Below are 20,953 nucleotides of genomic sequence, written 5' to 3' on the forward strand. Positions count from 1 at the left end.
CCTAGTTAGGTGGTCCATCCTTACTATAATGAGGTGCACCAGAAAATAGCGTCTCAAAAAACATTATTTATGGGTACATCTCTTGTGTTAACCATAACAACGCATGAACAAAAGATAATAACATACCTTGAAAAGAGGATGGAGAGAGAATAATGACCCACGAACGAGGAAGCAATAAAAGATTTAAGGCGTCGGAGCAAGCGAGCAAGAAAATGAACCCAGGAGGTGGGAGTAAATTTTGAATAACAAATTAAGCAAAAAGGGCGTTTGATCAGGAGTCATCCTTTTATAAGGAAATCTGACGCAAATCAATAGTCCAAATTAGAAGTTAAAGGAAGATTTAAGGGGAGCAATTGTTTTAGGTCGGCCAAAAGTTAATTAAAAGGGTTCAATCATACAGAAGTTCAATTAAGATTATTCAACATATATAGTCAACAAACATGAAATTCAAGGGACACTTTTATGATCTCCACTTTTCACTATACTCATCCGGACTTTGTAATTGACTTGGGCCTTATAGTGTTCATCTTGTAGGTCCACACCGCGCTATTAGACTGGAGATCAACACCACCAATTCAAAATACTACGTCATCGATCAACATTAATTTTGATTCTATTACGAAAATAAATGCTATATCTTTTATTCTAAAGATAATAATATATGTAGAAAGAACAACTTAATTAACTCTAATAATAATAATATACAAATTACATATAATAATATTTAAATTAATTTAAAATATAATGTATTGTCTTGTTATAATTGAACTGGTATCCCTCACTTTTTATTAGAAATCTTTGTAGTTTATATATATATATATATATATATATATATATATATATATATATATATATATATATATATATATATATATATATATATATATATATATATATATATATATATATATATATATATATATATATATATAAAATAAAGAATAGTTTTATCTCTCTATGTTTAATTCCTTATTATTTTTAACAATTAAATTGAAAAGAAGAAATAGTTAAGATGTGGAGTAAGTTATAATAAAGAAAGAAAAAAAAACACACACACACACATATATATATATATATATATAAACAAAGGATGAAAAATAAAATAAATAGAGTATCATCTACATATAATTACAGAGATTAATTTCTTGAATTAAAGAGGATCATAATAAACAACAATACTCTTCCTCAAAAGATTTAGTACTGTTACATATTTAAAACTGGATTAAAGGACTTTTGATTAAAATGGAAGAGACTCTTACCATCTCTTCTAAGTACTTTTAGGTCAAAACAATAGTCGCTAAATTTGTAGAAATTAAATCCAAACCAAAAGTTTAAATAAAATAAAATTAAAAAATTAACATATTTGCAAAAACTATAAACATATTAAATGTATTTTTTTATTAAAATGATATAGGCTATGTTTTATTTCATAATTGTAATTGACAATTAAAATAAATTTAAAAAATATTGACATATAACTGACTTTGAGTTGAATTAATTTTGTTTTTAAAATTGATTCTAATTTAAAACTAAAATTTATATCTTTTAGAATCTAAAAATTAGAAAATTTGGAGATACCAAGGGCAACAATGAAATAAATGTTACAGGATTATAAGAAAGAGGAAAAAGAGCATGTCCTTTCTGACAATGTAAAATATTTTTACACTGTCAATCAATCAGAGGCGTGTATCCAACCAAGTCACATTTTTAATTTAAAAAAACTGATATGACATAGTAGATTATTATAATTGATTATTATAATTCTATTGGATGATAGTGTAAAACTAGTTTACACTGAAAGTGCACTGCATTTATCTCTACAAGAAAAGAGAACGAGACGCCACAAACAAGATAATAAAATGCCACATACATGATCTTTAAATTTAAATTTATTAGTCTCACTATATAAATGGATTCAAATATAAAATACTTTAACATTCAAATAAAATCAATTTTCTTGACAAGACATGCATATATGATAATTTAACATGCCACTCGCAGTTAAACATGGCACCCCCAAACACAATGAAAAGACTAAAATGTCCAAAATGTAAAATTTACAAAACATTTCCAAATTTACGTGACATCTCGGCATTTTTCAAATTTACAGGCGATACCGAAAATTTCACGAAAAACAGTAAGACTTACGGTATATTTGCGAAAGTTACGGTAGTTATAAATTTTTTGAAAATACCAGAAATTTCAAACTTTTCGGTAACTTGTAGTTTTTCTAATTTTTCTCTTTTTTTATTTGTTTCAGTGAGGACCAGAGGCAGAGACGGTACAGTAGCCGACAAGACCATTGATAGAGCCGCAGCGACTCGTGTTAGAGATGAGGAGGCACGGGCTTCAGAGCTTAGAGTTGGACACCATCCTCCAGCCGGTTCTCATAAAAAACGGTTGGCGGAGCAGGCGGCACAATTCCGCCCACCACGTCGTCAGAGACATGCACCTACCCAGGAGCCTGCTGTTGAGGAGCCTGTTGTTGAGGAGCATGTTGCTGAAGAGCCTGTTGTTGAGGAGCTTGTAGTTGAGCATAAAAACCTAAGCACTACCGGAAGATTCAGGACGTTTCAGCATCTTCATTATATCGTTAACGGATCTTTGGATCTGAGCATCCAACTCGATCGGACCTTTCGTTATCCTACGGCAAAATGATCTCCACACGGCCTTCACATCTTCATCATTCTTCAACTCGATTAGGTTGTATTTCACCCTTCCATTTGTATCAATTCAGTCCTCCCGAAACTCGATCTTTGTCACCCTTCTGTTATCTGAATCAGGCAGCAATTCGTTCATCTTTTCTTTCAACCTTGCAAGAGATGTGGTGTCATCTGGAATTTTGAATTCCACTGCAGGGTTTCTTCCATTGAAATACACTTTCACACCAATCAGAAATTCAGGAATAGACATTTCTGAAAGATGTATTACTCAACACCACATGCCCCTATTTGTACACGTGACGGAGAATCCTAGGCCACATAATTTGTAGGTGCAATCGTAGCCCTTCAAAAGTATCGGCAAAATCCAAACCGTTTAAAAGAAAAACCCTAAAAATGAAACTACCGGAAATTTCAGTATGTCAAAAATTTCCGATATCACGTAAATTTGAAATTTACGGTATTCCGTAAATTTAGCAGGGAGTACCGGAAATTTTGGTTGTACCAGAAATTTTGTCCGGACATTGTTTATGTTTCATTAGAGACATTTCTAAAAAAAATATGGGGGTTGCCATGTATAATTTTAGGGGTGGCATGTTAGATCGTCTGCATTTATCCGAGAATGCATGTAGACAATCACACAGAGAAAGGGGTGTGTTGTGGGTGATATTGAGTCTCACACTTGAGAATAAATATACAAGGCATGTGTCAAATACTCATATCTTTTTTTTGGGTTTGAAAATACTCATATATTTAACATGATTTAAATCAAGTTATGCCCATTTGCTATCATAATCTCATGAGCCTAACTAAAAGATTGAGTCGTTGTAGTTTGTTACTCACACATTGGACAAGTTGTTTGTACAAATTTTAAAACTGCTTTCAAACTTTCAGTTCTTGTTACCCTTTTTCCTATCCAAGAACATCAGGCTTCAAAATAGTTCCATCATGAAAATTGTCATTGCCACAAGAGTTAATCAATTTTTCATTGAAGTGGGAACCCAAGAAACAGTTGTTGAAATCAAAAGAAAAATAGAACAAATCCATGGTGTTCCAGTGGCTTACCAAATCCTAACAGTTTCTGGATGGGAACTAGTTGATGGATTAGACATGGAAGACTATCCAATAGTCACTGAAGGCACAAAAGTTGATCTCACCATCAAGCCAGGGGAATCAGATACCATTAACTATAATAGCAAGATGCAAATCACAATAAAGTTTCCAGCTAAACGGACTAACATAGAAGTGGACCAGACCGATACCGTCCATAGCTTGAAGGAAAAAATTCACATCATTGATAGTGCCCCCATCAAAAGAATGTCACTTTTCTTTTTAGGGAAGGAACTAGATGATGATTTTCGAAACCTAAATGAGTATGGTATTTGTGAATTTTCTGAAATTATTGTATTCCTCAGGACGACGCATCGGTCCAAAGAACCAGCAGCTAGGAAGGTTAGCTTTGTGGTACAAACTTCCACTAGTTTGCTTAATGCAGCCACCATTCCAATGGAGATGAGAGATATAAGCACTATTAATGACTTGAAGCAGCTGCTGCTATGCAGAAAAATTCTGCCAGTTGATGACTATCTGTTTATACACAGGCAGAGGATCATGCGTGATAGTTGTAGTCTTAGGTGGCATGGAGTTGAAAATGGCGACTATCTCTACGTGTTCAAAGGGACGGTTAGTCGCAGTGCCTGAGATTGAAGCTATCATAATAATTATGAATTTATTTGTCTTAGGTTGTTTTGTGCATTGTTTGTCATTTAGAATGGGAAGTTGAAGAACATTATACATTAAACTTCATTGTTTTACTCATAAGCATACACATGTTTAAATTTTAAAAGAATTTTTTGTCTAGAAATTTTAAGATTTTACTATCTCTATATGTTATACCTGCTACTTATACAAATTTATGACTCTTCAAAATTAAATAGAATAAAAAGAAAATAGTAATGATTCCATTAATGTAGACGCACATTTGTATTAACATCACTCAATAACTTTAATAGCCTCAGTAATCTCCAAAGAAAAAACAGAAAAGAACTATATCAGATAACAGTTCTTGTTCATTAGATGCAAATATTCCTATTGGAACTGATGGGTTAGATGATTCACAATTTTGTGGGATTGTGGAAATGTTTTTAGATTTTCAATTCAATTGAATAAAAGTGATTGTAAAAAATTGTAACTTGCTGGCCCCTGCTTCTATCTTAGTCATTGTATATAACTGCTAAAAATACTTAGCGAAAAGCGAGAGATACATACCCCTCTAGGCCTGCCTAGCTATCGAATGCTAGACACGCCTCTCATATGTTAGTTCGCAGAATGACTCAATACATACCCCTAGGCCTGCCTAACTATCGAATGCTAGACATATCTCTCATATGTTAGTTCGCAGAATGACTCATTCGGCTTTAGATTCACTGCCAATGATAAGCAAGTTGTTTAAGAATATCATCCCTATCCAATAAAATATCTGTCATACCTTTCCTTTAGTAAAGTCTCCCCTAGATAAGTAACAAACAAAGGCAGAATGCTTTATTCCATAAACCATCTCAAATAGAGAAGCACCTGGGCCTGGCTCTTACGAGACCTAACATACAATTGACGTGATATATCAGACGTGTATTTTATCACAATTTTCTTCATTGATTTGTCAATCACCGTTTGTAATTCTACACTTTTCCCTCTAGAGTGCTTGTAATGCTTTAAAGGATTAAAATATGCAAACTAAATAGTTGATAATCAATAGAAAATAAATTCTTTAGTCAACAAACTAGTCTTTCTATTTGTGTGGTATCTCAAGAAAAATGAAATCTCAGCAATAAACCGCCTTTTATTAGCAGCAATGAATTTTTTACAAACATTTACAACAATGTAATATCTCCCATGTTGATACTTCTACCAATTATTGGACTTAAGATTCCTCAAGGATCTCAAATAATGTAAAAGGAAAAATACCTGGAATGTTTGACTGGATAGAACATTAAATTACCCTTGTCAAATCTGAAGAGTGGGTCCATTAAATCCCGCAAAACATAAGTTTAGGGATTCTAATTTGCTCTGCAGAAATACTTTGATTTTGGGAGATACGAGATATGGACGGGAGCAAAATTTCTTTCTCTAACCAACAGATGATCAGGCACAAAGATCCATAATCAGATATCCAGACAATTTCAAATTATGCAGGAAATTGCAGATGAAAATAATATCATCTCAGATTTCTTCCCCAAATTATAGTGTGTCTGATTATGGTTTAAGTTGTTGTTTGAACCTCTAATGCCCCTGTAAAATCTTATAATTGACAGGACCAGACAAACCTTGCACTTTCATCATAATATTATACTTTGCGGGCGCAATGGCACCGGCTTTCGTGCACAAATCTAGTACAGCTGGAACACGTCCATAGAAGTCTCTTCCTTCATTCACAAGTACAGGAGGATCATGAGGCCTTCGTCTCCATACAATCTTTGGGGGCACTAAATTATCCACATTAGCTTTCGTCCAAAAATGACCTCCTTTCCAACTCTCATACTTGAACACTCCACAGAGCCTAGCTTCATGGCCAGACGGCCCCACATGAACCTCTGAACAATATTTACAAACTTTTACTGGATATACCAGCAACAATTTCTCCATCCCAGACCTGAGAGTCTCCCAAGCTTCTAAAGTGCTCTTTGCTATTAAAGCAAGATCATTCGGTGACAAAGGCTCGGTACCATCGACATTGCCGTTAGTAGCCTCCAAGTTCCAACTACTTGAATTAAGATTTTCATCGTGAGGATCAGCCCCTGCTTGCCAGCATAGTTCGACAACAGCAGGGATGCGATCAAAGTCAAACCTTTGGTTATGCCTAATAACACTTTGGAACATGTTGTTAAGGTGAAATGTCTCAACAGGAACAAGTATATCATTCAAACCACCTTTGACCCATTCATGAACCCTGTTCTTGGCACGATGCTTGTAACCCCAGCAAGTTGGAATTAAATGTCCCTGTTCACCAATATATATCTCTGGACAAAATCTGTAATTGCACAACATAAGTAGAAAATAACACAGCTATCAACAATTTGAGCTAACAACACCAAGAAGACCACAAGTTGAAGTAAAATACAAGTTGCTTAGTGACCACAGTGGTTCAAAGTCTGTTGCTTAAATATTTATTGACAGTTATTAAATGGTTATAAGCTTAAAAAATGGATAAAGATCAAAAGCTTAAAAGTACTCGAGAAAAATAACTTAATCAATTTATATAGAAATTACTAACTTAATCAATTTATTCCTGCGAGTATAAGTATTTATAATATAACACCATAAGAAGAACACATGTACATAGTTACGAGTTAAGAACACGTATATAGAGTTACAGTAAAGTATAAAAAACAAACACCAAGATTTTATTTGGATAAACAAATTAATAAGCATTTATATAATCAGCTAAGTCTAAGGCATTTTCATAAGCTATCCCAAGTCGTCTCAGAAGTGGTTACATTAATAGGTAAGCTCGAATAAGTCAATTCAAATTTAACTCAAATTTATAACAAAAAGTCACTAATAAAAACAGAAATACAATACTTTTTGGATGAAACAAAAAATAGATGTAATTAAGAATCAAAACTCACTTGCAAGCCATGAGAGGCAATGAATTGAGGAGAGTTGAAACACCATGAACGAGAACATTCCTAGCAAGCAAAACCTCATTGGCAACAGGAACCATGGAACGAACAGGGTAAAGTCTGGAACGTTTCTCAATTCTCTTGAGAATCATGGGTCGAAGTTTCCTCAAGTCCACTTTGGTAGCATAGAATCTGCCGAAGTTCCCAAAGCAATAGCCACCCAATTTTTCGTATAGAAGAAGATCGTTCAAGAACATCTTTCTGAAAGCCATTGAATGATCCTGCAATGAAAAACAGTAGAAAAAATTGAGATGAGGTCATAGGGGCATTTCATCGAACAGATAGATGGCATTGTTAAAAGTGAAGGTAGGTGATTACTAATCACTGATTAGTATTGACCTTGTGAAATGTACAACAGTGCTTGGGGTACGGTGAAGAGGCGCGGCGCGTCTGCAATAATGGTAGTCTGTAGTTGAGAAATGAATTGGAGGGAGGATTGACACAGTGATTAAAACTGGGGAGATGAACACGATCTGATTATTGTTTCTTAGGTTTTTGGAGTTTTTCTTTATTTTATTTTAATTAAATTAAATTATTTTGATTTATAGTAAATATATGATAGATTTTATTTTATAATGTCACTTTTATAAGTAAAATTAGTTTTTTCTTTTGGGACAACTTCTCTATCTATCACAAAAAGTTGGATAGTGTACCTTCAACCAATCACATGATTCCATCTAATTTAACACATTTAATTATTTATTAAAATATTATAAATATTTGTTGTTTTCAAAGCATTTTACAAAGAATGTAACCTTATCAACTTTTTAAGTTTGGTAGATAAGAATTCACATTTTCTTTTTATTCATTAAATCTATTTATGGGAGACCAAATACTTCAATAAACCAAAAAATAATAATTTTATTCTAAAAATTTGAGATTTCAATCTCAATATTGTTATTTTAGATTTTTAATCATCTAACTCACTCACTCACTCGCTCACTGAATATGTGGTGTATCTGACATGTTGATGGGTTAATATTTTTGGTTTTTTTTTAATGTCATGGACAAACATTCTCTTGTTATTTATTGATTCCTTTATTTGTGTAGTTGTTATATTTGTAAAGGATTCACAAGAGGCAACACGAGATTCACCAAGGGCAGACGAATGGCACACCCCACCCAAAGTGGGGTAACTCCCAAAGTGGGGTAACTAGTCGTCCGATTTTCACAACGTACGCCAATTTAACATAATGTGCTCTCATTTATCATAATGTTCATCCATTATATGTGTTATTTGTCTTTTGATCAAACCACTCGTTTTATGGGCTTGTATAAAATTACATGTTGCCTACTCACAAAAAGTGGGGATTGACGTAACATAAATCACTAACGGCATGGAAACTCGTTCAAATAGAAACAATTGTGTTATCCTTAAGAGTATGGGAAATAACAACTCCCCGCTCGTAGGATCCAGACTAAAGCTGTCTCAATAAACACCATAACTACTAGGTTAAAAGAGAAAATTCAATTTACTCGGTAATCACTTATACATAGAGTTTTTACCATCCCTGTATGAGTTTATTCTAACACTACAACAACCCTTAAACCCTCATACAGCCCTACACAATTAGGGATTGTCACTCATTGTACTTTTAGCAAGTACAATTAGGGCCCAGTGTGGGGCCCCGGTAAAGCTTACTTGGGCCACTATTGCATCAGATGATCAAATTGTTATTCACATCTTCAACCCTTATATGTAATATGGTAAACAAGAAGGTAGAAACTCCAACCAATAGTAGTATTGATCGGTAAATTAGCAAGTGTACTAATTTTCTAAAATAGTAATAATGGGAAATCCCAAAATATCGATCTCAAGAACTATGAGATGATATATGGTTCTCATTTTACTTCATTTATACAAAAGTAATTGGGGGTTTTGATTGGTGTTTTATTTCAAAAGAGTAAATAAGAGTATAGCATAGCAATTTAATAGAGTAAAAAATAATATGGGCAAAGCATGCTAGGAATGGGTGTTTGAACCTGAATTATTAACAATCCTAAATTGATCTCATAACAACTTATTTTATTCTTACTGATTATCGGTTCTCAAGGGAGTTTACTCCTAAGGCCATAGTGAAAAAACCTTTAAATATTTAAATTAACTCCTATCACTATAGTGAATTATAGGTGAAATTTGCAACACCTCATAATTTCAATTATTTAAATTACTTGGAATTAAATTATTTATTTGGAATTAATTAGAATTTTGGTGAATTATTGGAGAAATTATGAAAAATAGAACAATTGAGCCGGTGTGACAGTTAGTAAAAGATGAGGTGTTAATTATTAAGCATTTTACTAAGTTATTCTATTTTTCATAAAATTAAGGAAAATTGGAATGTGTTAGAGATTTTGAGGTTTTGTAGCCTTTAGGATAAATTGGAAGAATTGATGAAATTGGATGATTATAGGTTATTGCTTGATGTTAGATAACCCCAAACCATGATAGAATTGTGGTAGAATACTGAATTTGGACCTGTTTTGATGTTATTATTGTTCTGGTGCGAATTGGATTGAATTGGATAAGAGGAAGTGCTGTCAAAATATGATTTTCTGCTATTGGGTACTGTCATACCCTAATTTTTGACCCCCCTGAGATGACATATCTTCAGGGTTTTTATCAAGTCAAAGTAAGTACCCAGGGCAGTCTGACATTCAATCGAGGGTGTTCAAAGACAAGAAAACTCAGGCAAAGGATCAATCAATAGGAAGATTAGTCTCTAATACAATCATAAGACTCAAGAGCTTCATTATTTCACCTATGATTGATTAGACACCCGGTCATCTAAGTACAAAATTACTCAGATCAACAGACTAGAGTTTGGAGCCCTATCAAGGACTAAAATCAGGGACCACCTTTGGGAAACCCTAAAAAGCCCCAGGGAATCATTCAAAGACATCAATCATCTTCAAATAACTCATGTGACAAGATCCACTGGACATTACACCTCAATTCAAAGTCTACAGTCATCATTGTCCTCTGGTCGACAATTAGGGTTTTTGACCTAATTCACCAAGATAGTTGACTTTTAATCAGGGCATGGATCCAAAACTCAAGACATGATTCAAGAATCTCTACTACCTCAATATAATCCATTTACATCATTCATTTGAGGAGAAGATCTTGATTCTACACAAAAGTCCAAAATCTCACCTTCTCTGGAAAAAGTCAACTGTATGGGATCACCATTGACTTTTGAGATTTTTGGTCAAACCATGACTTTCAAGGATCAATATCATCAATATATGGATAATGAAGTCATTTGACCAAAGAAATTCAAAGAAATTCATCAAGGAGCAAAAAGTCGGGAATTAGGGTTTTTTAAGGCATGGTGAGAACTCAAAATTTCACCTACACAACTCAAAAAACTTCCAACATGAAAGTTGTAGATCTTGCAAAATAAAACAACATCTTACAAAGGAACTTTTTTCAAAAGATCAATCATTTAAGAGTTTTGGAAATTTTGGAGTTTTAGGTCATAAACACAGAAATTTTTCTAAGTGTTTTAACCTAGTTTTCTTCCAACTTTGGCCTCATTTTTCACAAATTTGCCAAAGGATTCTGAAAAAACTCCAAACTAATGATTTGAAGTAGATGTTTAGGGCTTTCCAAATTGTGTTCAACCTTCTCCAAATTCAATTTGAGCTAGGAGTTATGCTTGTTCAAAGTTGGCCTCATGAAGTAAAATTATAGGTCATGTACAATTTGAAACTTTGCAATTTTGTGCATTTTGCTTCACTAAGTGATGCTACACAACCTCTAATGCATCTGAAACCATACCATACATCAATTTCCATCATTGCATAAGGATTAGAGAAGATTCCCAAAAACAAAGGCATGTGATTATGTAATGATTGCATTTTTGAATTTATGACAAATTGGTGATTCATCAAAGGAATCTTCTCCCAACCAATTGGAGCTCATTTCTGCAGCCATTTGGTCCCCTAAGATCAAGCAAAACCGATGGCTAGGGAGTGGTATCAAAGAGCTCATCATTGCACTTGGAATATTCTTTGAATTCCTTCATGGCTAAGGAACCAAACTCACTACATTAAGCAAGCTTACTATGATCAATTGCTCTGAACCAATTGCCTATAAATAGAGGCCTCTTTCTCATTCAGAAAACACACCAAAGCAACCTTATTCCTTGCTTTCTCTTTCTCTTCTCATGCTTATGGTTTTTCAAAGTTCTTTGGCAAGAAGAATCGTTTTCTTCAAACCAAAGCTTATCTTTGGAAAGTAAGCATTCTAACATCTCAAGGGAGTTCATTTGAGGTGATCCAAACACCTGGATCACTTCTGTAAGTGGAGGAACACCATTGTTGCTCTCACTTTGGAGCATTTGCAGTTGGAGGTCCATAGAGTAATTCAGAAGGTTTCAAGCCAAGCCAATCATCCAGGCACACTCCTCAGGTCATAGTGAAGCTAACCAGATGGCTGCAGCTCGTCTGTAACTCCAAATTCAACAACCTCCATGTCTACTTGAAGCTCAAATCGAGGGAGTTCCATAGAGCAATTCAGGAGGATTCAAGCTCCAATAAGCATTCAGTTAGCATCATTGAGTCTCAAGGAAGCTATTGAGATCATTCATTCAAGCCCAGGTGCTCTCAATCATCCTCACGACCTCCATTTTCAGAGGTAAGTTTCTGAACCTCACCTCTTTAATTTAAGCACTCTTTAAATTAAAGTTCGATTCTATCTTGTTTAGCATCATCAGAGGATTGAAAACCCTCTATCATCTTTCATTTATTCATCTTGTTTGTCATTTAATTTCAAATTTAGGGTTCATGTGTTCTTAGAGTTTTCTGAGAAATTAGGTAGCTATAGTTCATATAAATAAATGTTAGTTACATATCTGGATTCGTGAGGAAATTTAGAACAAGATTGATGTTTACATCATGTCATTTAGTTGAGAAACCAGAGAGTTAGGATTTTGAAAATCCTTGAGCTCGAGGAAGAAGATGACTATGGCCATGGCGCGCAAAAATTTAAATCTGGGGCCAAAGTTTATTTTATGTTGAATGGAAGTTGTTTCATAAACGACTAAAACGTGATAGCCCAGTGGTAAAGAGTGTTTGTGTGTTGCGCGTGCCCAATGTCTGGGGTTCGAATCCCCCTCGCCCCAGACCTTTTGATTTTATTTTCTTTTTTGTTCTATGCACTTGAATAACATATGTATTGCATTGGAGTCATTCCTTTGACACCAAGCGCGCGTTGGCTCAGTGATGTTGTTTTGGGCTGGTGACTTCAAGGGCGTGGGTTCAAATCCTCCAAGGGCCAAAAACTATTTTTTAACACATAATTTCTTTTATTTTCTTCACAACTTCACATGAATAATTCACCTATCAAATTAAATCATTTTCACTTCATTTTTCACACACTTGTCATTTAATATATCTATTTTGTGAATAATCAAAAAAATCATAAAAATATTATTTATTTCATGTGTATTAATTAGGTTTAAAATAGTATGTTTTAAGTGTTTTCTTAAATACTTTAAATGTATATATTCACTTTGTTTTAACCTAATCATTTTGTAAATAAGTTTATGATAAAACCCTAATTGTTTAGGTCTTAATTAGTTAAAAATCTTTATTTTTACCTTAATTAAGTTGACTTTTGTCAATTTTTAAAACTGTTTTCAATCTCCGAATAAATCAAATGATTAGGGTTTTCAAACAACAAAACCTTGTATCATTCCAAATCATTTTCAAATTGCTTTTACACCAGTACTGTAAAGTACTGGGCCTCTAATAGAGTGTAAGTCCCAAACACCTTCTCTTCTTAGCTTGTTTTCAAAAACTGTATTTACAAAATCTTCTTTCTGTTTTCAAAACATTCTTTTGGTATTTGAAGGGCATTATTCCCGGTGAAACTCTTCAGATACCTATGTGACCTTTGTCCATCTTCACTTCTTCTGTTTTCAAAAACCATTAACTGTTTATCATATATATTCAACTGTTATCCACCAATTACTGTTGAGGCTCTGTACATACTTCTTCAAAGGCCTCCACTCCATCCAGGTTAGGCTTTACAAGCTTTCAATTTACAGTCTTTATTTAAATTACTGTCAAATATAAACTGTGCATATATATTAGTTTAGAACTACGTTTGAGTGTAAACCCTAGGACAGTTAAACTATATATATATTATAGGAATATGACCTAGGATTGAGAATGTCTTCCCGGTGAAGGCTCTTTCCTAATTAGAGATCTGTAGTTTAAACCCCCAAGATGAATTATTCCCGGTGAAACATCTTGGCAAAAACCTTAGAATCCAAAATAATAGGACACATCCACCCAAAGAGGAATTATTCCCGGTGAAACCTCTTACCCATTTGCTTAGAGCCAAAATAAGTTCAAAACTACATAGCTTTCTCTTGTGCTATAACAAGGACCCTCGATTAGCCTCCTCTTGGGCTTTGTACAAGGACCCACAGGCTTCTTAAAAGCATTTCCAGCTTCCTCTTGAGCTTGTATACAAGGACCCATCAGGTTTCTTATAAACATAGGAACAGGTCTTTAGTCACCTTTTAGCCTACCCTGGTGAGTTTCTTCCAATTTAAACCAGACTTTAAACAAGCTAAGTTTGTCTCAATTCCACATTGAGTACACCTTTTGGAATGAGAGACATGGACAGTCTCTGTCACCCTTATCTTCATCAATCTTCTTTAGCAGAGTCTAAGATCCATATTTGCTTATCCCCAGCATGAGTCAGCCTTCATCTTGGGCTTTAAACAAGAAGTCTCCACTAGTTAATCTTTCTGCCAATCCCTGGAAAGGGTTAGCCTCCAAAGTCAATTAAAATCAACCTCCAATTCAACAAAATCCCTGGAAAGGGTTAGCTTCCACACATTCTTTCATTTTTTTTAATAAAAATCCCTGGAAAGGGTTAGCTTCCAAAGTCAATTAATAAATAAAGATTCATTCTCCTAGGAGATAATTTCCCCAAAAGAGTCAAAACCCCTTGTGGACCGTCCTTTCGGGCCATACCCCTCCGTGGGTGGGATACGTGAACTGACTCTTTTTTGTCGATCGGACGCTTTCGCGTCACTTTTGAAAAAGTTTACAGAGTCGCCACCGACCTTTTATTTTATCCAATGAAGGAAAGGTTTATAAAAGAAACAGAAAAAAGACCTTTGAGAGATTCTGGGTAAGGGGGTAGGTTATACAAAGGGAAGGTGTTAGCACCCTTTGTATCCATGGTTATCCATGGGCTCTTTAGTTTGCTTAGCTCATTTGCTTCACTTTTCAATTGATTCGGAATGCTTTACCTGTGTTTTTGAAATACCTTTGCAAATAGAATTTGTAATGATCCTTGTGCGGATATATACAAATGCTTGTTTATCTTTCGAAAGATGTTTTGAAAAGATCGTTAATTTTGTAATGATCCGTGTTTGGATGTATACAAAATATTGTCTTTTGGAAAATTCGTTTTAAAAAACAACAGTGTATGAGAATTTTGTTTGTTTTGATTTTGAGCAAGCAAACTAGGAGGTCTACCCTGAGTTAGGAGGTCTTTATCCTTGTTCCCTTTAAAAATCTATCCATTCGTCGGATATAAACAAAAGGTTCGATTTTGTACTCGAAACAGTAGAAATGTAACTTTGATTTTGAAAAGAGTGAAAAGGGGTTACCCTAGGAGGTGCAAATGTGATTGTGATTGAATTCAGATATTTATCTTTGAAGTTAGTGATCTGACGGTTCAGTTTTATCTTTGACATACACGCAGTTTATATGGGTGCTGGAAATTAAAATGCGGAAATGTAAAGTGCAGAAAGTAAATCTACGCTATTACATCGATTGTGCGGGAAATGTAAACTAGCCTATTTACATGAATTTGACATCCTATACATTTATCTAGGAATTTTAAATTGCAAGAAATAAAAGGCATATTTTTGTATTTTTGTGATTTATTTTAAATATAATTAATGCATTATTAATTAATTTAAAATAAAGAAAAGACGGAAATATGATTAAACCTAGCAAATAAGTTTAAAAATATGTACAAAATGTTTGTTAATTGATTTTAGAACAAAACTAATTTTTTTTGGAATTTTTGAAATTTGTTTTTGGATATTTTAAGTTAATCAAAACATAATTATGCAAATAATTACACAAATAATTAAAACTTAAAGAGAAAATTATCTTAAATATGTACAAAATTAGTTTATGATATATAAACAATATTTAACACAAAGAACAATTTTTTTTATGATTTTTTGACTAATTAAAATAATTAATAAGCAAATATACAAATACATACTAATTAATAATGAAATATATTGAAATTTTGAAGAAAAATAAAATATTTTTATTTCAGAAAATAATATATATTTTTAGAAGTTTAAAATATTTTTTGTGGATTTTTTTGGATTTTTTAACTATTTTTAATTAATTTAACAAAGAAATTAAAATAAAATAGAAAATAAATAATAGAAATAAAAGGATACTAATCCTGTGTGGTTTGATTGAGGGGCCATAGCATGGAGCTGCGTGTGTGAGGCGTTGGATTGAAGATTGAAGTGATCCAAGGGTTCAGATCTGGGGTCACATGATGCACATGGTTAAAGTAGATCATGGGATTAGTGGGAGACCAAAGTCAGACTGGTCCCCACCTTCGCCTGCGTGGACCAATGGAAACAGAGGGAGAGAGAGCTGACTGTTGACTGACGAACCACGCTCGGACGCGTGGTCGTCTTCAACCTCCGTCCCATGCACTTTTTCAGACAGATAGCGGGGGTTTTTAACCCCCTCTATTTCACGATACAAAAACGTTATTTTCGGTAGCTTCCCAAACCTGCAAGAACACACGTTAGCAACATATGAAAACAACCCAGATCCACTAAACATGATGCCCTGAATCCAAATATGTCATTAGTTTCGTGGTTTGATGCTCATAGCTATAGGTTCGAAGATGTTAAAGTATGAACACTCATAAGCTTATGTTAATGGCATATGGCTATCCTCACGTGGGAGTTGGCATGTTAAGGCCCAGATCATTTGCATAGGACCTTATGAGCATGATAGGATGGTTGGTTAGCATTGAAATCAGTTGCATATACAAAAACGAAAATAAAATTCATATGTACATGAAGAGTATTATATGCTTTATACGACTCTCATGGGCCTGTGTTTAAAGTTCAATCTTACTCTATTATCTTTGAGAAGATGATTAGAATGCTTGGTTTGTATTAATATTGATTGGAAAATTGATTTTGAAAATTACAAAGTATGGAGATTTTTTGAGAATTTTGAGAGGTTTGTGGCTATTCTCTTGCTATCTCTTCGTGTCTCCCTTGTTGCTGAAGTATGCTACTCCTTTTATAGCCCAAAGGCTGCTTGGAAGTGAAGCAAGAAGCTATAGTTGCCTTTGTTGAAAGTTTGGTTCTTTAATATTAAAAAACTTTGAATTTTTGACCAAGCCTTGACTCCATTCAATGCTCTTGCCTTGGGCATCAATCTTCTGCAGAAAATTGAAGATTTTGGAGGTGAGTCATACTTGGAGACCAAGTCACCAATTATCCATGCAATTTTCCTTTGATTTTAATCTTAAAATAAGATAAAATCATGTCAAAAATGGATAATATAGATGTGGGCTTTGTCTTGGTCGTGGGAGGCCCATAGTAACATGGAAAAGATGTTTGGACCACAAAAACTTGGCATCTTTTGGAAAAAAAACATTTTTGAGCAATGTTGATTTCATGCATTTTCCCAAAATTTAGCCAACTTCAACAAGGTGTAAATCCTTCAATTTTTGTCATATGAAGGAGATCTTGCACTTTTTGGAAACCTCAAAGAGTCCTCTAACCAATGTCTTTGGTCTCATATCAAAATGATTTTTGGTTCTCCTTGTGTGTCCATTTGAAAAAAGTGTCTTTTTGTTGACTTTGAAAATGACCTGTAATGTCTTTGGCCATATTTTTCAAATGGTGAATGCTATGACCATGGGATCAATTGCATTTGAAAGATAATTGAATTTCCTTCAAAATGAGCTTTGGTTGACATTTTTTGGATGAAGGATGAGAGAGTTATGATCAGTCAAAGTTGAGTTGACTTTTCAGGCAAAAACCCTAATTTTGAATCTTAGGGTTTTGTTGATTTTTGATCTTTCCTTGATGAATTGTGATCATCCAATGATCAAATGTTGAATCCTTTGACAAAATATGGATTTTGACAAAAAATTTCATTTTTGACTGTCAGTTGACTTTTTTGGTCAAACGGGTCGTCTGTTGACTGTTTGAGCTGCTGACGGTGCGTCTGAGTGAATTGAAGCTTGAAAATTTGAATGATGGTACTTTGAGATGTATGGATGTATTTGAAATCCATTTGAGCTCTCAAAACTTGTTGCTCCTGTTAAAACAAGAAAAAACCCTGATTAGGGACTGTTTGTATAGGAGGCAGTTAAGCGTACCTGATTTTTGTGCAGTGTTGAGTTTCTGCTAATCGCGTGATATTCAGAAGACTTCTAACACAAAAATCTTGGAAATTTGTATTGTGAATGATTGATTTGATTGATTGTACAAATCACTGAGAATTGTACTGTCTGCAGTTTGTCTATCAACTGACTGTTCGTGTACTGAAGCAGCAGTTAAAGTGAAAAATCAACAGTCAAAGTTAATTTTCTTTTTTTTTTTGTTGTTATTTTTGTTTTTGTTTTGTGTGAAGCATGAAAATTTATTTACATGACTTGTTAGAAACAGAAACATAATAAATAACTGATATTTACGGTATGCGGGCAAAATTACCGATAATAACCTGAAAATTATTTACTGCACAGAAATAGAAATATTTGACTGGCAGAAAACACACAAAATATTATCTTAGTAATTAAGCAATATTATGACAACTAGTACAACATTTAATACTGACAGTATAAATATTACATACTATATTGAAAAGTACGACGAATAAACGGTACGTTTAAGAAATAAGAAATACGGCAAATTTTAAGAATGACGATTGATGACCCATGCTATGAACAATAGCATGTAGATGATTGGGAGCATAACCATTGCAGGTCCACACTCCTCAGGACTGTGCAGGCAGAAGAAAGTTGTGATCACCGTAGCAATGGTGACGACTGTAAGAAGCAGTGTTTCTATCCATTTTGCCATTTTTGCTAGGGAAGAAGAAATGATGGATTATGAGGTAGGAATTTGAAAGATGATTTAGAATTTGATGTGAGATTTGTGGGAAGAATGAGAGGTATTTATAGAATGGAAAAGATGATAGAGACGTTGGGGAATGATATGATTCCGTACAAATGGAAATTGAGTGGAAGTGAGATTTGAAAGAAAGTGTATGATATTGTTGGAAAAAGAGAGATGGAGAATAAAGTTGAGATTTGAATTTGAAAGAAGAGATTTGAAAAGATTTTGAAAATAATGGAATATAGTACAAAAGTTAGTGGGAAAACAAAAAACAATTGTTACCAGTACAGTGTGAGTTTCCTGCTTTTGCGCCTGCAAAAAGATTTAACTCTGCATGAATTGTGTTAGTACTATTTATCTGTAAAATAAATAAATAGTATTTGTGAAGTAAGGAACAGTATTTGGCGTTTGCGTAAGAATAAATTCCACTGTAAGCCAAGTTACTGTGTAAGAAAAATTCTGAAAACCAAGTTCTTCATATGTCAGGATATTTTGAAAAAATCCATGTTTATATGAGACTCTTAATTTTCATATTGAAACTTTCCTGAAAAAAGAAGTGGGCAAATTTTGGGGTATAACAGTTGCCCCTATTCAATCTTCTTAAACCTGAAGAGATTGTCTGAAATCTGAGGGTAGAAGATGATTGAATAAATAGATGCCCTGAAAATTTGCACTTACCTTGATCAGCAGAGATGTTGGAAGTTGCATTTGAATGTTGTCTGTGAAATGTTGTTGGCAGATTGAAACATTACCTGAGATGGGCTTTCGGATGCCACCTGGACAATGTGTTGATGGTTTGTTCATCAGAATGAATCTGTTGATTATATCTTGATGAAGGATTTGAAAGTTGACCATTGTGGAACCGTTTGAGGTATCACTTTAGATCTGCAATGTTAGATCGTTCTGGAACCGTCTGAGGTTTCGCCTTAGATCTGAAATGCTAGATCGTTCTGGAACCGTCGGAGGTATCGCCTTAGATCTGAAATGCTAGATCGTTCTGGAACCGTCTGAGGTATCGCCTTAGACTAGCAATGTTAGATGATAAATGTGTTGAGAATGAGAGTTCTTCAGAGTGAATCTTTGGTTTGATTGTATCTGAAAGGACTGCTTGTCTGAATAAGATTCAGGATGAACACTGCATGTGAGTGAGAACATCTTTGCTGAAGACATCTGTCTACCTGAAAAATCAAGTTAATAATATGCGATGTCTATGATGCATGTATGATATGAGATCCTCGAGCTAGAGGAGAAATATGCAAGTTATGTTGTGTATGAATATGCGTATGATGCATGATTGTGAATGTGAATATGAGTGTGAATGTGATGCATGGTTTATGCAGCTTAGAGCGTGTCAAGCTCCTGATTGGGAAAATAAATCCCAGCTTAGTCGTCAAGAAATGAAGGCATTGTGATTGGGAAAATAAATCCCTGCTAGCCATTTGGAAGTGAAGGCATCGTGGTTGTTGATGATCTTCTGTCTCGCTTGAGTACCCTGGGTTGGGGAAATTCTTTGAGAACCAGGATGTTCTATTGAAGGATCTTTGATTACTGCTCGGGGATGAACAGTAGTTTTGAGAGTTCGGACTGTGACGCCCTTTGGAGTGGGAATGAGGAAGATGCATAATCCTCCGATGCACTATCTGACCAAGTTTGGGTGCGGAGATCACACCTTCTGAAGACAGTAATCTGGAACAACCCTGCTGGGGAATAAGACTTCTTTCGAAAGAAAAATCTTTTTGAGGGATTTGTTGAGGAATGTGTCTCCATTGGGGAAACTTCCTTCTGATGCTGGTTTAGGATAATGTCCAAATAATTGGGACATGTCCGGAATGCTATTCCTGTTTTTCCTGGTAAACATCAATCATATTCAAATGCATATGTTCATTCAAAATATCATTGGGATGCTCGCGTATTCAAAACAGAAAAAATGAAAATGTTAGTTATAAGCTGCATTGATTTTTGAAAAGGTGCCGTGATAGGCGGATTAGTATAGGGAGACAACAATCCTAGAAGTAGGAAATTGTCAGAAAGTTTTGAAAAGTATTTATGAAAAGAAATAGCTATGTGAGAACGATCCAGTCAAGTTTCAATTCTGCTATTGCCAATCTGTCTTCGAGCATCTCATCCCTCACTTGTTGGAAGAAAGTGATTGGACTGATCGGTGTCTTTGAGGTGTTGAACCTTGTCGGTGAGTAGGCAGCTGAGCGGGACATAGTTGTATGCTTTATTCCCTAATTTTTGCCTAGGCTGCCCTTTCAGGTTTTCAGCCTACCGGGATTGTATTTGTTTTGTCTCTAATTTTTGCCTGGATCGCCCTTTCGGGTTTTCAATCCACCGAGACGCTCATTTTTGCCTAAGTTGCCCTTTCAGGTTTTCAACTTAGCGAGCTGTATTTTTTTTTTTTTTTAAGCAAAGTACTTTTTGACTATGTCCGCATTCACAGGGTGTGGGAAATCCT

The 20,953-nt window shown here is 34.4% G+C and overlaps 2 protein-coding genes across 2 annotated transcripts; one reads left to right on the forward strand and one right to left on the reverse strand.

Annotated features, from left to right (window-relative positions):
• Window positions 1-3,301: 3,301 nt before the first annotated feature.
• Window positions 3,302-7,831, reverse strand: LOC131643079 (APO protein 4, mitochondrial-like). Its single transcript, XM_058913224.1, has 3 exons — window positions 7,679-7,831; window positions 7,286-7,560; window positions 3,302-6,687 (listed from the first exon to the last, which is right to left on the reverse strand). Exons 2-3 carry the CDS (start codon window positions 7,549-7,551, stop codon window positions 5,940-5,942), a joined length of 1,014 nt encoding a protein of 337 aa, XP_058769207.1. The 5' UTR covers window positions 7,552-7,560; window positions 7,679-7,831; the 3' UTR covers window positions 3,302-5,939.
• LOC131643080 (uncharacterized) lies at window positions 3,609-4,363 on the forward strand. Its single transcript, XM_058913225.1, has one exon. It carries the CDS (start codon window positions 3,609-3,611, stop codon window positions 4,359-4,361), a length of 753 nt encoding a protein of 250 aa, XP_058769208.1. The 3' UTR covers window positions 4,362-4,363.
• Window positions 7,832-20,953: the final 13,122 nt, after the last annotated feature.

This window comes from Vicia villosa, unplaced genomic scaffold, assembly GCF_029867415.1.
Source record: "Vicia villosa cultivar HV-30 ecotype Madison, WI unplaced genomic scaffold, Vvil1.0 scaffold7, whole genome shotgun sequence".
Lineage (NCBI taxonomy): Eukaryota > Viridiplantae > Streptophyta > Magnoliopsida > Fabales > Fabaceae > Vicia > Vicia villosa.

Excerpts from the sequence above, each read along its gene's own strand:
- LOC131643080 (XM_058913225.1), top strand. The coding sequence starts at position 3,609 with ATGAAAATTGTCATTGCCACAAGAGTTAATCAATTTTTCATTGAAGTG.
- LOC131643079 (XM_058913224.1), bottom strand. The coding sequence starts at position 7,551 with ATGGCTTTCAGAAAGATGTTCTTGAACGATCTTCTTCTATACGAAAAA. Across the intron at positions 6,688-7,285 it reads TTGCCTCTCATGGCTTGCAA|ATTTTGTCCAGAGATATATA; the intron begins GTGAGTTTTGAT and ends GTGCAATTACAG.